Source organism: Anopheles stephensi, chromosome 2, assembly GCF_013141755.1.
Source record: "Anopheles stephensi strain Indian chromosome 2, UCI_ANSTEP_V1.0, whole genome shotgun sequence".
Lineage (NCBI taxonomy): Eukaryota > Metazoa > Arthropoda > Insecta > Diptera > Culicidae > Anopheles > Anopheles stephensi.
The window spans coordinates 75195959-75208535 of NC_050202.1; the positions used below are offsets into that span (position 1 = coordinate 75195959).

Genomic DNA, 12577 nt, shown 5'->3' on the forward strand with positions numbered 1-12577 from the left:
CGATTCATGATTATGATTGAAAATAGCGGCTCACCTGAAAATAGCGGCCAAGAATCTTTATTTTTTTCGTGTTGCTACCAGTCTTGCCACTTTCCGCCGATGCGTCTTTTAGAGCTTTGGCCAACTCTACCACAATCTCTATATCATCGCCCGACCCGGTGGACGGTGGATCGGCCATTGCACTGGCCGCCGCACTGACCGGGGCTGCCGGCGTTGTTGCTGCTGCTGCTGCCGCCGGTTGCTTCTTGAACGTGTGGAATATTCTCGCACTTAGCCCTTTCGGTTTGGATGATGCATGGTGGTGATGCTGTCGCGGTGACGATGTCGACTTTGCAGACTGTGCCTTTTTCGCGTTGGTCGGTTTGCTTGCTTCCCTGTGCACAGCAGCCTCCACGGGTTCTGCTGCTGGCTCACATGGCTGGTCGGTCGGTGACGAATTATCACACGCGCCATCAGCCGGCGGCTGCTCGCTACACACACCATTCGTCGTAGAATCGGGCACCGGTTTCGAGATGGCCCCACTGGAGGTAACCATCGTTACTAGCGGTGTGCCAACGACCGTACTGCTGGCTAGGTGTTGCGTTACCGAATGAACACCACCACCGACCTCCGATTCCTGCACTTCCGTAATCCGGTTGAGCGATTGACTTTCACGCAATCGCGTTTCGACCGGTCTTCTTCGACCACGGTGCCGCCGAAAATCTACCTGCTGCGATGCTTTCTGTCGACTGTTTGTCCCGTGCTTATCGTCCGCCGCTCCGGTGCCACCTCGGCTACCGCTACCACCACCGTCCGTGCCTCCATTACTCGTACCACCACCACCACCACCACCACCACCATTTGCCGTTCCCGATATACCCTTGATTTGTGGTTTTCCGGCACCACCACCGCCCGCCACATTGCTTCCCTGATCCTGGGAATCGCTCGAATCGTCATGCGAATCTCTTCGCTGTGACAGCGGTTTGATCGTGGCATCGACGATTTTGTGGGCACGCTTCTTCCGATTCTCCGAATCATCGTCGGACGCATCGGAACTGCTACAGGACGCTGTGCGCGATTTGTTAAACTTGGTGCGTCGGTGAACATTGTTGCCCGTACCGGCCGAAGGAACACCGGCGGCAGCAGCAACACCACCACTCCCCGCACTACTTCCATTGCCCGTCGGTTGGCTCTGCTGCCGGGCGGCAACAAACTGGCTCCGTATGGCCGGACGCGGTGTCGTGCTCGTGCTGTCCGAGCTGCCAACATCCGTGCCCTCTTCGAAGATTTCGTTCAGGCAGTTGGTCGTCGAGGTAAGGATAGCGTTGGACCGCGTCGGTGACGGCATCGTCTTATACTTCGGTATCGTCGAAGCGGTAACGATGTTGAGCGTTGGAATCGGTATCGTTATCGTCGAGCTGTCGGTGATTATCTTGGTCGTTACCAGCTCTCCACCACCACCACCGCCGGTTCCCATGCTGCGCATACATTGATCAAACGATCCCGACCGAACGCCAGCACCGTCCGTAATTTTCACCAGCGTCGGTTTCAGTACGGACGACTTTTTCGAATCGATACTACCACCGACGTGTCGCTTCAGCTCCGGCATCTGCTTCCGGTGCAGTCCACCACCCGCTATACCTAACCGATCCTTCGTGCTGCTGTTTTCGCTTGTCACCAGCGTCACGTTGCCAATTCCACCGAGCAGGGGCGATACGTGTGGATGTGGCAGCACCGCTCGCTGGTGGTCGTTGCCAGCACCACCACTATCCACCTGATCCGTACTTGATTCTTTCTCGTGATCATCACCGACGCTTAGCCGGCCCTGCTGCTGCTGCTGCTGGTTCTGCTCCGACTGGTGATACTTTTTAGCCTCGAGCTTTAGCCGCTCCGACTCCGCTATCCGATCCTGCACCGTAACGTTGATGCGTCCTTCCGAGCGTGAACCTCTCCTGTTCAGAGGCGTCGACAGTTCCTCATGGCCAGCACAATGAACGTCATCCTCGTCGTCCTCCTCCTCCTGCACGATGCTACATTTCCGACTTCGACCGGTCTGTGGAAAAAAAAAACGGGGAAAATGGTTGCAAAGTTAGCATCAATATTTTAATATTGAAGCGATTCACAACGCACACAACTTACCTGTCCTGTTTCCGTGCCGGGCGTCCTGGGAACGCTCAAATGCATGCCCAATCGCGTCGACAGCAGTCCGTCGTTTGCGTCCTCGTCTTCGTTTGCTTCGTTTTTCTTAAAACTTTGAAGCAGCCTGTAAATTAAACCGACATCAATACATGTGTTCTGCTCGATTCAGTCCAATTTTGGTTCAAAACCATCGTCCAACCATTAAACATAATCCTTTAAATACATTAAATTAAGTGCAGCATTTTTTTAATATTTATTATTTGCGTCCACTACTACAAAACGACAGAAACAATTTGCTGCTACATCCACATCCACCGTGCTTATGTTAATGTAAAATTGTTCTTAATGTGTTTCAGTGGCCGGTATATCAACTTTTCCAACGAATTTAACTACACACCCTGCCCTTGAACATTGACAATCAAAATCTAATTCCAAACTACATGCCCCCACACAAACACACACATATCCCCTGCGTAACGTGCTTTAAACGTGCATTCCAAGCACTGTTAGATTCCTGAAAAAATAGTGTTAAAATTTAAAGAGAACACCTTGTTAGTGGATTATTATTCTGGGCGCACCATGTCTCGCCATGACGGTAATGAATTTCGATGAAGACCGGGTAGCTCCGTAGTGGTAATTCATTTAATGATCGATGATCTAACGCTTACAATTTTGAGCAGCGAAGATGACACCGTGTATGATTAAATTTTATTAAAGTGAAAACATTTTGTCAGTTCCATTCAAATTATCATGCGGCCTGGATCATCATAAAACTGGACTTTTTTTATAATTTTGTTCCTTAGAAATGCAAGACATTATTCTGTTTTCGTAGAGACTTTCACTCAAAATGAATAAGCACAGCACGTTGTCAAATTATTTACTATTTTCGCCCTTTTTTAGGTTAATTTTTGTGTCAGGTCATGTCTTCTGTCACGTGTTGGGTTATAAGACTAATTTTTATTACTCATTCAAATTCAGCACCATTTTGTACTTTGTGGATAAAAACTTATTCAAATTTGATTGAAATCTATTTCGAACGGAATTATATACGTTACAAAAGAAAGACAAAAAAATCAAACTACAAAATTGAAAAGCAAACAAGCAAAAACTAATAAATATTTAAAATTCTTGCGTTAAATCAAAAGAAAACATAAAAAAAAACAAAAAATAACAAGCAGAACTAAAACAGAGAACGTTCAATTCATAAGATAAAAATCGAACAGAAAATAAAATAAAATGAAATGGAATAATTTGCACACAACAAAACCAAATGACACACTAATGGAATGAAAACATACCGTACCAAGGATTGTGGTTGGATTAAACGGGTATGCAGAAAAGCTAAACACCTACCTGGCCGTGTTCGAAACCGGCAACGAAAGCTCCGGTTTCCGTTTCTGGGCCTCTTCCTGCCGGTGGGCCCGAAGTTTTCGCTCCGCCAGCAAAAAGTATGTCGCCGTTATGTGATTGTACTCGTTACGATCTAAAGCTCTGTTGAACGAAGACAGAGAAACCGAAGAAGTGTTAGCAAACCCCTTGGTGCCGCACCCTGATCAAGCAGCGATCGCTACTCACTCTAAGATTTCCTCTTTGGTAGCAATTTTTCCGTTAATCATCTTCTGAATGATCAGCGTATGATCCTCCTCGCTCACTTGCTCCCGACTGACCAGGGGCAAATTTTCCGGCGTATCCTCACAGCTACCCTCTATCAGCCATTCGTCGACGGCGATCTGTTGCAGCGTGGCACGCTTTTCGGGCTCGCGCACAAGCATCTTGCTGATGAGACTGTGTACAGGGGGGAAAAGTTAGCGTCAGCATAATTCAGTCGACGAGCGTTTGCGTTGCTTGGCTCGTAATACATACTTCCGGCAACCATCCGACACGTGCGCAGGCATCGTGTACTTGCAGTCCATGATCATGGTCAGTGTTTCCGAATCGTTAGCTTCTTGAAACGGCGGATGGCCACAGACCAGCATAAACAGTATCACACCCAGCGACCATACATCTAAAAAGGCCAACAGAAAAAAAAAGAATGTTCAATGTTCACGCGTATCTTACGTGATAGGTTGCCGCCGACTTACCGACTGCCGGTGCGTCATACGAGTCGCCAAGTAAGATTTCCGGTGCCGAGTACGCTAAACTGCCGCAGGACGTCTCCAGTTTCTGGCCCGGGCAGAACTTATTACTGAAGCCAAAATCGGTTAGCTTGACTACGCCCAGCTTCTCAAAGAACACCACATTCTCAGGTTTCAGATCTCTGTCGCCGGGAAGAAAGACAAACGAGCGAGCGTGATTCAGTGTCCGCTGAAGCGTTGGACGCTATCGCGTCCAGCGGCATTACTAACCTGTGCACCACATGCAACTGATGACAGTAGGAGATGGCACGCACAATCTGCCGGAAGTACTCGCGAGCCACGTGCTCCGACAGACCCTTCTCGTGGCGCATAATGTAATCGTACAGATCGCCACCATCCCCCAGCTCCAGTATGAGGTACAATTTCGTCTGCGTATCTATAACCTCGTACAGCCGCACTACATTTGGATGTTGGACCAGTTTCATGCACCTACGGAAAAATTGTCCATAAATACGATTAATGATACATTCATCAGTCGATCGCGCGCTCTTAGCTTACCTCACTTCCTGGAACAGATGGGCGCGCGAGATGTCGTCCAGCTTAGTCTTTTCAATCACCTTCACCGCTACCTTTTCGCCGGTAAATACGTGCCGCGCCAGCTTTACCACGGCAAAATGGCCCGAACCGAGCGTCTCCTCCAGATCGTACAAGCCCGCAATTTTGCCATCGTAAACACCAGCGCGACTGGCCGCCGAAAGGCCACCAAACGTGCGCTGCATCGTACGGCTGGGTATGTTATCGTCTTTACCTGTGATTTTAAGCACACTCTAGCGACAAGCGCGTTAGATATCTCTCGTGGACCACCTCTGTGGTTTGATGTTCCTTGCGTTGCCGCATCCGATGTTTGTCCGATGGGGAGATATACTGAAGCATTTACTGTGGATGAGAAACAAAAACAGCAAACAGCTATTAGTTTATCACTCGAACGACAATTTATTAATTAATAAAAGTCAGTGAAATTCCCCTTTTTAAAAATAAAAACCCACTGCACGATATCGAAACTATTAATTAACTCAAACTATCAATTTTTCTGCAGAACGGCTACGGCTACAGTTCATGCCTGGAAGCATCATTCTTCTACCAATGAAAGGCACCCGATACGTCGTGCATTTATTCGCGCTCATTTCAAGCCACGTGAGCGTGTGATAGAACGGAGCGATAGAATGGGGGGGAAAAAAAACAATCGGCACGAGCCACGTGGCGGAAGTTCGCGCGCTACTGGAAAGGCTTCTCTTCCAGAGCGCGGACCAGTGATCGGCACCACGGCGACGACGACGTCATGCGATCCGGTCAGGCGGTGTGAAATTTCCGCCTCAAATGGGATTATTGTTCAGAACTCGAAGGCACTAAGTTGATGATTTGCTCCCGGCTGGTTTGGTGTTGGAGCACCGGTGTACTGTTTCAACGGCCCATAATAGAATAGAGCCCGAAAAAAAAACACTCAACCGAGCTACGAATTTGGACCTATTTTGTTACCTTTCGCGAAGAAACGTAAATTGATTAGTTTTTGGTTCTTCGAGTTTTCTGCTTTCTTTTAAATGTCTGTAACGGGTCTCGGACCACTATATTATTAACAAGGATTGTTTGCTTCTTTCCTCTTTTCTACTGAAAAACTTTGCAGATGGCATCGTCTTGGCCACATGTAGCAAAACCACATATCGCATGCCAGCCTATGGCCTACGAAGAATATGGCGAGGTACACACTTGTAGTAGCTCTAAACTATGCACACACACACGCGCGGTTGCGAATTACGCAACCCTTTTATAGGTGGACAGGTTCAGACCGGCCCGGCTTCGAGCACACAGCAACTCCTCGATACCATATATCGGGGTCCAACAAATGCAACCTACAGAATTGTCTCACCGGCTACGGCAAACAGTCACGCGGCTAGCAGGCACACGAGACACGATCACTCTCCAGCAGGTAAAACTGGTGCGCGCCCCTGATGAACTGAGAGCAAAAACTTGATAGTCATAATATTCAGAAAACACGTTGTAGGCAGCAAGCGTTTCCACTGCTGGGGCACACCCAATGGCCATCTCCCCCAAAGATGCCTACACGGTTCCGTTCCCACTCAACATACCCACCGTCAAATGTGACGGCTGGCAGCTTAATTTTTGTCTTGCTGTCTATGTTGAGCTTCCGGTCCAGATTAGTCTTGTGAGCAAACAGTCTGATGCCATCTGACTCACTAACCTTATCTAATGCAACATTGTAGCAGCTGATCTAGCTATATCGATTTAAATGCTTCTAGTCTCTCTCTTCTCTTCTTGCCCCCACTCGATTGTATGGGCAAAGGGGCAGCATTTGATCTAACTTAAAAAAGGAGGCAACGGGACAGATATTACATAACCTCCACCTTTAGCGTCCTCTCTCAATCATTGTGATTCGCGAAACCTTCCGATCCGATGATGGATACGTCTTTTTCGCTTTTTCTTTGGCAACATCTCAAAACCTCTAATAAGTCTGCCAAAAAGTCGATCCCTCTTCGAGAGAGCATACCGATCATCCGTCCGCCCCTCTGTAGACCTACTTCAACTAGTGCGCTCCTTCGCCATGCAATTGCTACACTAGCGCAGCTGATCTAACCATCGGTTTGATGTGCTTGCTCCAATGCTACGAGCTCCCTCACTAAAAGGATCGGCCTCGAAAAACTACAACATTTTCCCCCAATGTCACCTCGATCGGGCAGGTCGGTCGGTCAGTGTCGGCAAAAAGTATGTGGAGCACGATACGAGATCGTCATCGCGACAACCTCGATCTCTAGCTGGCGGGCCTGTGTGCACCTTGAGATACAGACGCGCCCTGCCGGCGAGCAAGCACCGCAAGCAAATGTCGTGTAGGAGTACGCTTGTGTGACGGGCGGCAGAGGTGTCTTGTTGCATAATAATAAAACGGCGGTTGACGAAATAACGCGGCACAGCGCCGGAATGCCCCGCGGTACGTTTGCACACCCAGGAGACACTTACGGCGTTTGATGTGTTTTATGTCGTCCCCGGGAGGATCGTGCTCAATACGTCCACGTAGGCAAGCACCAGTTTCCTGTACGGTTTGTGCTACAGTATTCAGCGGAGAGATTTAAGGAAACCCCTTAGCACGATAAGACGAACCGACCCCCGCGAGCAGTGCAGAATTTATTAGCACCTTGTCCACTGCTGAATGGCAATATGTTTTGTAAAACATAAGAATTTCTTCTCTCGATATAGCCAGAAATGTTTGATCGTATTACACGAGGCGAGGAAACACGACCACACTGAAGGCAGCCACAATATGACAAAGGCACCAAAATAACGACACGGTGCGGAACTACTGAATGAAAATAGCACTCATTCGAAGAGCGTTTCACGATTTTCATTCGCATTTTCCAACAACAACAAAACCATCCCTTTCTTTCTCTCCCGTCCCTCATTCTCTACCAACACTACCTTCCCATGGCGTAAATATTGGCTTTGAAGATAAAGAAAGGGGGGGGGGGAACAACCGACTTCCAACGGAACTGAATCGGTTGCCGGCAGGAAGAGCAGATATATGAGAGTGTTGCGGTTAATTTTGGCAACAAAATGTTTTTGTTTTCAATTTTAAATTTAACTTCGCGCCAATACGAACTCGACCGTTCCGGCGGCCTAGAGCACAACACACACACACAGCAGCAGCAGCAGCTCAAGGATGAATTTGTGAGCCGATAAGCACGCGAAGGGAAAGAAGGTGGTGGTGGCAAGGGTCATACATCCACCACCCACGACTTCAAGCACATATCTGCACGGCGGCTGGTACGGCCAAACCAAATCTGCGGTATTCCGATCCGAATTTGCCCCCACGAAATGTGTGAATGTGCAACGCCGCCTCGCATCCATCAAACGGATCGGGGCATATGGATCGTTCTAGGACTAAAAATAAACTCCTTTCCTATTCACGGTATACCCGGCTTTGCTTGTTATGTGAACGCTACATCCTTTCCCTTTTGTCTTTCCTGTTACCAGCTTCTGGCGGATTCAATCGTATCCTTGCCTGGTAAGCTTGCTTACTATCTCCGAACTGAGATAGCGATGGCTTTACTGTATTCTAAAGTAGCCTTAATTTGAATACCAACAGTCGCTGATGGACATCTGCCTGAACGGGCTAGGACTGCCAGACATAATGACCTTCAACCACTCTGCTAGCCTCCTCTCAGAAACACCTTGCTGATTCAACCGATAAGAGCAACGTTTAGTCGAGGCAATAGCCGAACGAGACCGTGAAGTTACACATCCCGAACGGTACATGACCCTGAGCGCTTCATTTGTTCCATTTTTTTATCACCAGCTCCCCATTCCGAAGAGCTGCTCCCTACTTCCGGGAGGCTTAGAGTAGATGTTCCCGACGCTTTATCAAACCACTTAGCTACCTTCCCTTCCATAAACAAGCAGCAGCTTTGGGTAAGGTTCTTTAACCTATAAACAAACGCAGTGTGCGTTGCCTTGTGTTATCCGTACCGTAGATAATGTTCACAAACGCGTTGATAAGAATTACAAGGCAAAAAACATGAGCTTAAGACGATGAAATTGGGGAACGTTAAAAACTTAACGGCTGATCCGTAATACTTATAGTGGCAGGTCTAAGGCATCATAACCACAATGTTGTTACATGTTGCGTAGAAATATTGCGCATTTAAGTCGTTTCAGTCTTCCAGCTTTAGAATTACTGAAGGTAAACTATAAAGTCTGTATAAGCATAACTGCATTTGACGGAAAAGGCCACTGGATTTGACTTAGGGTATGAGCTGGCATTTGCTTGGCAAACTACAAATAAACAAATACTAATTAGCAATTGCAACAGTCATAATTCGTTCTCCCTACTGGCGGTATGGTTATTGTGTTTGTTTTGGTATTACTATTTATATTCTCCTTCCATTTGCCGAGTTTTCCATTTCAGTAGTGTTGCTAGAACTTACACACATAAAAACAGAGGGGCGGCTTTACTCGAATGTGTTAATTTATAATTGTTTCTTCACCCGAGAGATGTAGACAGTGAAGAGTGCTGTATATTTCGATAAGAAAAGTCTCAATAATCAATACAGAAACGAGCAGCATATTTTACGAATGTTATTCTCCATCTTCAAATCACACCTTCCCACCGTGTAAAAACGTCGTGGCATAGAAATGTCCCAACTACACACAGTGCAGGTTGGTGGTGGAAAAACGGAACGATCACATTTAGGTCAGAGTGCTTAACTTTCGCACTTGTGCCAATCACTAAGCACACTTTCCATGTTAGCTCCACACGCGCGCCGTACACCCCGACCGCTTAAAAGGAAAGGTACGCATTCGCCTAACATTTTCCTCGACGGCACCGGCGACAAGTGGAGCATTTCAGTCACGAAAGTGGCGCAACGTACAATAAAATTATACTAATAAAATCATAAAGCTAGCCCACAACCTGACACCGCGCTTGTCACAGTATAGCACCCTAAGGCCACACCGAACTATCCGAAGGACGAAGAGAGATTGTTTTTTTGCCTCAAGAACCTCAAGAAAATAATATTTATTCTTTGCCGGTTCCTTGAGTGTGTGTGTGTGTGTTGTTATGCTATTTCTTCTTCAGACACTTTTCTTGGCCCCAAAAATTCATGCACCACACGTTCTCGAATAGACACGGGGTGGTGGTTCCAAATCTCGATCCTCTTTGATTGGTCCGTTAAGAGTAGTGAACGCGAACGCGGCACATCAGACGTTGTCCTACTAAAACGAAAAAAAAACCACAATGTCCCACCCGAGATAGGCGGATGGGTGGGTGGTTGGCGTCAAATTGTTTGTAAATAATGTTTGAAATAATTAATTTCCATCCTTCCCAACGCCGGACACACACGGTCACACGTGTCAAAGCGTTTGTTCAACATAAGATCACAACAATTTCTTAAAAATAAAGATGCTCTCCTGCAAACTTGCTTCTTTCGTCAACACAGTTCCTTCCAGCAACTGGTTTGTGGCAGCAGAGTTAGTGCTTGATAGAAATTTTTAATCGCATCACAGACACACCGGGGAACGTTGTCTGTCCTCTATGCAAATTTTGTAAGAACCCATACACGACCATCCAACTGCTTTTTCGACAGATTTACGTCATTCGTCAAACCTCGGCTCGCTTCGAAACCGGTATACCGGCGGCTAGTGACCGAGACGTGTGTCTACGGTTTTAGACGTTTTTCTTTTTTTGTTTCAATCGCTGCTTAAATGAAGCGTTTTGCATCAATTGCGCGGGAGTTGCTGCTAAAATACTTTTCCAAACCAAAATATAAACTCTCAGCGGGAGGGGGGGTTCCGGTCGACCGACAACCTGCGTCCTAGCGGATACACAGTTGCGTGGCCAACCAAGCCAATTGTGCGTCACCGTTTGTGGTCCCCGTTAATCATCAATCCTTCCTGAACCAGGCCATCCCCCTTTTGTTCTGACGTGCGTTTCGTGTGCGTTGGTCGATTTTCTTTCCTGTGACAACGTGCGCTCGGCCATCGTACGAAGCTGGCAAGAGAGAAAACTCACCACCACCCAAACATCTATTTTCGACCAAGACCGTCTGTCGTCTCCGCGAAGTTCATTGATAAATGTAACGTACGTAACGGCGGAAGTTACCGTACGAGGTGGTAGCGAGGCAACATTCTTTCCCGCTTCGATTTTATGCTGCGAACTGTTGCTAAATATTGCTCAAAGCTTTAAAAGGAAGCAAGTCTGGACATCTGAACTTTAAACAAAAACTGATAAAAAAAACACATACAAAGCTAACGACATTGCAATATTTCGACGCAAAACGGCGCCCACTAGCCGCGTAATCCCACGCGTTTGACCTTCCCCCGTGGTGGTTGGTTACATGCACACGACGAATTAATGTGGACCGAGCACGTCAAGTCACGTCCACAAACGCATGACCACTGTGGGTGGGTATCATCGATACTGGACGCGGCCGATATGTGATGCAGCACGCGAAAGTTTGCGGGGTCGCGAGATGACATTTACTCCGAAAAGCGGTACAATGACCGGAATCCATGCAGGCATTGATTGTGCACACAAGCCAACATTTTATGATGCCTATCCGTATGCTCATAATCATAACGAGATAAGCAATAAACTCTTCTTATGTGTTAAGGTTTATACAGTAAAATAAATAGTGTGTTGAAGAATTATTTTCTACACATCTGTAGACGAGATATTAACTTCCTTGAGCGTACCTCCCTCTCTCTCTCTCTCTCTCTCTCTCTCTCTCTCTCTCTCTCTCTCTCTCTCTCTCTCTCTCTCTCTCTCTCTCTCTCTCTCTCTCTCTCTCACTGCTGTAATTGACAAAAAGTCCTTCATGCGGACGAGCAATGCTGGTTGATGACCGGACATCGTGCTGAATGAAAAGTGTTTATGACGATGCAAAAAACCGATGGCGAGTGCATCCCCTTTCCGGTGTAATTTCGTAGATGTGAAGACACTTGGGAATATGACGCAGCGAGATTTATTGTATTTTTTAACCCTTTACAATCTCTGTTAATTAACGAATGTGCTATTCTGTCCCCTCGTTGCTTTGGCGGTCTGATAGCCGAAGCGTCATGGTATGGCGTGTGGTATCGAATCCCATCCGCAGGAGGATCCCAGTAGAGTGGAATGCAGCTACTGGTAAACTAAGTCAAGCAAGCCAGATATGACAGCTAGCGACCTCTTGAGGTTGTAGAGCCAAAAGGGGAAGAAGTCTTCTTGCCACGTGCTAGAGAATACCGTTGTTTAATATACATACAACAACAAAAAGTCGAACAAAGTGCACGACACTCTCGATGAACTAATGGTTCATCGCGAGGACCATCTTCTCGTGCACACACTACTACCCCCCTACACAGTAACACACTTACAGCAAGCGAGCGGGATGGAAAGCATTATTCTAAATTTGGAATCGATCGAGCAAGCTCTTTAACAAACGAACCTCATCGTCTTGCCCCTCGGCGAAAACTCAAGCGGTATGAATTAAGCAAAGTGATGAGTAAAGACATGTGAGGGGTGCACATTATTTAGATCCGGCCCATACACCCGAAGGAAGCATCCTCCAACCCTAAAGTGGCCTCGGAGCGAAAAGTTGCACGCTGCTTCGATCTCTATCGACGTTAATAAGCGGAAAGCAACATGTGCATTTATACCGCGAGGCGTAACTCTGGCGGTGGAGAGGGGAGGGAGGGGGGTCACACCACAGTATTGGCGTGTGCATCTCTCACCCTAATTGTCCCTACCGCCATTGCAATCAGCTGGCTGTAACGTGAAATAGCGCATCGGGGAACTGTTGCCAGATAAATGTGGCAGAATTGGGAAGAGACAGACGGGTTGA

General features: G+C 47.3%; 1 protein-coding gene across 1 annotated transcript in view; it reads right to left on the reverse strand.

The window, feature by feature from the left end:
- LOC118507637 overlaps window positions 1–12577 on the reverse strand; it is a 30627-nt gene that overhangs the window by 4260 nt on the left and 13790 nt on the right. The window contains exons 2-9 of the mRNA XM_036046396.1: window positions 4752–5129; window positions 4464–4682; window positions 4200–4375; window positions 3982–4123; window positions 3694–3903; window positions 3472–3609; window positions 2119–2242; window positions 35–2032 (exon numbers count right to left, since the gene is read on the reverse strand). Coding sequence (XP_035902289.1) covers window positions 35–2032; window positions 2119–2242; window positions 3472–3609; window positions 3694–3903; window positions 3982–4123; window positions 4200–4375; window positions 4464–4682; window positions 4752–4972 — 3228 coding nt within the window. The 5' untranslated portion in view covers window positions 4973–5129. The remainder of the gene's footprint in view (window positions 1–34; window positions 2033–2118; window positions 2243–3471; window positions 3610–3693; window positions 3904–3981; window positions 4124–4199; window positions 4376–4463; window positions 4683–4751; window positions 5130–12577) is intronic.